Source organism: Boleophthalmus pectinirostris, unplaced genomic scaffold (genome assembly GCF_026225935.1).
Source record: "Boleophthalmus pectinirostris isolate CB_2022bp ecotype Guang Dong unplaced genomic scaffold, ASM2622593v1 HiC_scaffold_19, whole genome shotgun sequence".
Classification (NCBI taxonomy): Eukaryota; Metazoa; Chordata; class Actinopteri; order Gobiiformes; family Gobiidae; genus Boleophthalmus; species Boleophthalmus pectinirostris.
The window spans coordinates 45,530,252-45,534,762 of NW_026571140.1; the positions used below are offsets into that span (position 1 = coordinate 45,530,252).

The following is a 4,511-nucleotide window of genomic DNA, read 5'->3' on the forward strand; positions in this document are numbered from 1 at the left end:
TCCGTTGGATCCAGAAGGTCTTAGTTCTGTTGGTTTTGGTTTTGGTTTTGTTGGTTTAAATCTTCAGTCTCACTGGGATCTGCTCTAAATCAAACAGACTGGGACCTGAAAAAAGATCTGGTCTTGGTCCAAATGCAAAACTCTGGTCCCTCTGTTGAGACGCCAACTCAGGTCCAGACCAGAGGCAGAAGGTCCAGACCAACTGTTCCAGATGCATCATGGGAGGGGAGACTCATGATGTCATTTCCTGTTTGTGGTGAGAGAAGAAGACGAGGGACGAAGCTCGACCCGCGACCAGACCTGCTCCAAGTCACGAGCGACAAAACCTGCTCAAGTCACGAGCGACCAAAACCTGCTCCAAGTCACGAGCGCCAACCTGCTCCAAAAACCTGCTCCAAGTCACGAGCGACCAAACCTGCTCCAAGTCACGAGCGACCAACCTGCTCCAAGTCCAGACCTGCAAACCGCTCCAAGTCGACGAGACCAAACCTGCTCCAAGTCACGAGCGCGACCAAACCTGCTCCAAGTCACGAGCGACCAAACCTGCTCCAAGTCAACGACGAGCGACCAAACCTGCTCCAAAGTCACGACGACCAAACCTGCTCCAAGTCAAACTGTCCAAAGCGAACCAAACCTGCTCCAAGTCACGAGCGACCAAACCTGCCCTCCAAGCTCCAAACCTGCTCCAAGTCACGAGCGACCAAACCTGCTCCAAGTCACGAGCGACCAAACCTGCTCCAAGTCACGACCTGCGACCGACCAAACCTGCTCCAAGTCAAACAAGACGACCAAACGACCCTCCTGCTCCAAGTCAACCTGCTCCAAGTCACGAGCGACCAAACCTGCTCCAAGTCACGAAACCGACCTGCTCCAAGTCAAACGTCACGACGACCTGCTCCAAGTCACGAGCGACCTGCTCCAAGTCACGATGCAAGACCAAACCTGCTCCAAGTCACGACCTGCGTCACGAGCGAAACCTGCTCCAAGTCACGAGCGACCAAACCTGCTCCAAGTCACGAGCGACCGAGCGAATCCTGCTCCAAGTCACGAGCGACCAGACCTGCTCCAAACCTGCTCCAAGTCACGACGCTGAGTCCGAGCGACCTGCTCCAAGTCACGAGCGACCAAACCTGCTCCAAGTCACGAGCGACCAAACCTGCTCCAAGTCGAGCGAAACTGCTCCAAGTCACGAGCGACCAAACCTGCTCCAAGTCACGAGCGACCAAACCTGCTCCTCCAAACCTGCTCCAAGTCACGAGCGACCAAACCTGCTCCAAGTCACGAGCGACCAGACCTGCTCCAAGTCACGAGCGACCAACCTGCTCCAAGTCACGAGCGACCAAACCTGCTCCAAGTCACGAGCGACCAAACCTGCTCCAAGTCACGAGCGACCAAACCTGCTCCAAGTCACGAGCGACCAAACCTGCTCCAAGTCACGAGCGACCAAAAGAACCAGAGCAGATTTAACGAGACTCTGACAATTTCCTTGAAGCGACCGAGTGGAATTAGACATGCACCGCTTCATCTGAGACCCGCATCTGATACTGCAGGTCCACCAGGTCCACCAGTGTGCACCAGGTCACCCTGTGTGCACTGGGCTCCTCGGTTAAGAGTGTGACAGGGGTCGGGTCTCCTGCCCCGCGGCCGGAGAGTCTCGGTGTCTCTGACCTGGTGCAGTTGAACTCGCTGTAGCAGAGACTCGGACAAATGTCAGGACCAGGTTTGGTTGGTTTGGTGTGAAAAGACCAGACTGGAGCCTGTGACACATAAAAACTTTTACTGCAAGAGACGAACGAGTCAGACCAGAAGTGAGAAAAGTGTAAGATTTCAACCTGATTTGAAAAGAAGTTTTTCACCACAAACAGTTTTGTCTTTGAGTCAAAAACCAAGGACCGAGGTCATGTGACACATGTGAGGTCATGTGACACAGTGCACGCAGTACATAATAATAATAATAATTATTATAATAATTATTATTATTATTATTATTATTATTATAGTTCTTCTTGTGTTGGTGTTTCAGTGATGCCTGCAGCAGCAGAGAACAGGAGCCTGATGTTCTCTCTTGGCTCATGTTCACTGAAGAGTTCCTGGTCCATAGCGACGCTGAAGCCTGATGAATTTGTGGACGATGTGTTTGTCTGTCGTGAAAACTTCATTGACTCCAACTCCAGATTTAAGGCCCCGTGTCCAGCAAAAGACAGAGAGAACATCACTTTTCAGATAACATCTCCAGAACCTTCTGACAATGGGACCTACTGTCTCCAAGAACGCGGCAAAAACTGCAGCTGTGTCCCCCTGGGTAAGACCAAGTCTGGACCTTGTTTAGACCTGGTTTAGACCTGGTCTAGTCCTGGTTTAGTTGTGGTTTAGTCCTGGTTTAGACCTGCTCTAGTCCTGGTCGTGTTTAACCTCTATTTGTCTTTACAGACTTTAATAACAACTCAAAAGACCAGCACAACAGCACTACAGGTGAGATGAAAGTCAGTCCTGGTTAAGTTCTGGTTTAGTCCTGGTTTAGTTCTGGTTTAGTCTTGGGTTAAATCAGGACTTTGTTGTTCCCTGCTTCTTTAATGTCTTTTCAGGTTCAGTTTCACTTTTTTAAAAGAAAACAAACAAAAAAAACCTTTTCCCATAGTCCTCCTCTGGGTCTAGTTTTAGTCCTGGTCTTAGTCCAGGTTCTGGGTCTGGTTAAACAGTCTTCTCTTCTCCAGATTCTCCAGTAAACCCTTGGACCTCTGTTGGTGCAGTTGTTGGTGTCTCTGTTGGTGCAGTTGTTGGTGTTGTTCTGCTCATTGTTGGTGGAATATTTATATATTGTTACTGTAAAAAGAAACTAATCTGCACAAAAACACGTGGTAAGTTTTCATCACGTCTTAAACAAGCCCAGACCTGGGAGGGCATCTGGAGCATCCAGACTGATGATGTTTACTCTTTTACAGGGAACTCTGCACAGGGAAAGACGAGAAAGAACGAGAGTGGAACCTCTGAGGAGATGAAGGAGCTCAACAAACCAGATGAGGAGAGAAACCAGGAGGAGACTGTGATCAACATGGAAGGAGGAGGACGAGGAGGAGAATGAGAGGGAAGAGGAGGATGTGAAGGAGTGACCCACACAAAGTTCTTTCTGTGTGAAGCAGAACATCAGATGTAGTTCATTTTGGAAAAAAATCCATGGGGAAAGATAGAGGGTTTTCATTTGGTAGTAACAGGTCAGCAGGGGGCGCTATGTTCAGCCAGAATCATTTGGGGAGGGGGATTTTAACACTGGTCTTTAGGGGGAAACTTGTCCACTCTGTCGTCTATGACAAAGTCAAATGAGCTCCAGAACACGCAGCAGAATGAACTTGTACTGTGAAAATAACCATCTCATCCAAAAGACCAAGATATAAGATGTTCAGATTAGTAGAAACTCAATGAAACTCTACTCAAGTGTCTCCACGACCGAGCACCAAAGTCCATCTGTGACATGTTAGTGTCATATGAACATCTCACACTCTGAGGAGCTCAGGGACCAACTCCTGCTGGTGCCAGAGTCACGACTAAACAAGAGGAGTCAGAGTTTCAGGTTCATGCAGCTAAAACCTGGAACAGTCTGAACATGTGAGACAGACTCTTCTGTGACGCTGTTTAAATCCAGACTCTAAACATTTCTGTTTAACTGTGCAAATAACTGAAAGGTTTTCATTCCGCACTCTTCTCTCCAATTTATGTCTCTCTTTTTAATTTTAATATGTTTTGATTAGTTTTTATGATGATTTTAATGTATTTCTTCTTCTGTAAAGCACTTTGAATTACTTTGTACAGCACAATTCGTACACAAATAAACTTGCCTTGCCTAATGAAGATTTCTAAAAACAAACTGAGAAACATATTGAAAAACGCTGGAGAACAGCTGCTGTGACAAACTCTCTTGTGAACTGAGCAAATCCGAAACAAGGAAGTTCCTAATTTTATTTAGCAAAAACAATTTTAAAGCAAAAAAGGAAAAAGAGCAGCAAATTGTCACTAAAATGATGGAACTGGTTCAAAAAGTGATTTTAAGTGAGGACATGTGTCCAAACAGAGCAAGAACTATGTCAGACGCTCTGGAGCAAATGTGTGAGGGAAACACCAAAGGCGCTTTTATTCAGTCCAGAAGAACATGGGAAAAGCAAAGAGAAAAATGCTCTGAATACTTTTTTAATTTGGAAACAAGAAACTTTGAAATGTCCTCGATAAGTAAACTTCAAATCAGTGAGAATGTCTGTGAAGATGATAAGTTCACACACCTCAGGGGAATTTATAGGATTTTGGTTGTGATTTTTGCTTCTTCTTGTGTCTTTGTGTACGATTTTGAAAGTGTGTGTGTGATCGTGTGTGTGCATCAACTTGGTTTTTTATATTCTGTATTATTCTATTTATTCTGTGTGTGTCTCCCTCTGTGTGTGTGTGTGTGTGTGTATATACAGTGTATGTGTATATATCTGTGTGTATATCTGTGTATATACACACAGATATACACACTGTAC

General features: G+C 46.1%; 1 protein-coding gene across 1 annotated transcript; it reads left to right on the forward strand.

Moving 5' to 3' along the window:
- Positions 1-2,025: 2,025 nt before the first annotated feature.
- LOC129409190 (uncharacterized) lies at positions 2,026-3,694 on the forward strand. Its single transcript, XM_055154402.1, has 4 exons — positions 2,026-2,302; positions 2,431-2,472; positions 2,715-2,858; positions 2,943-3,694. Exons 1-4 carry the CDS (start codon positions 2,026-2,028, stop codon positions 3,080-3,082), a joined length of 603 nt encoding a protein of 200 aa, XP_055010377.1. The 3' UTR covers positions 3,083-3,694.
- Positions 3,695-4,511: the final 817 nt, after the last annotated feature.

Excerpts from the sequence above, each read along its gene's own strand:
- LOC129409190 (XM_055154402.1), top strand. The coding sequence starts at position 2,026 with ATGCCTGCAGCAGCAGAGAACAGGAGCCTGATGTTCTCTCTTGGCTCA. Across the intron at positions 2,303-2,430 it reads CTGCAGCTGTGTCCCCCTGG|ACTTTAATAACAACTCAAAA; the intron begins GTAAGACCAAGT and ends TTGTCTTTACAG. Across the intron at positions 2,859-2,942 it reads AATCTGCACAAAAACACGTG|GGAACTCTGCACAGGGAAAG; the intron begins GTAAGTTTTCAT and ends ACTCTTTTACAG.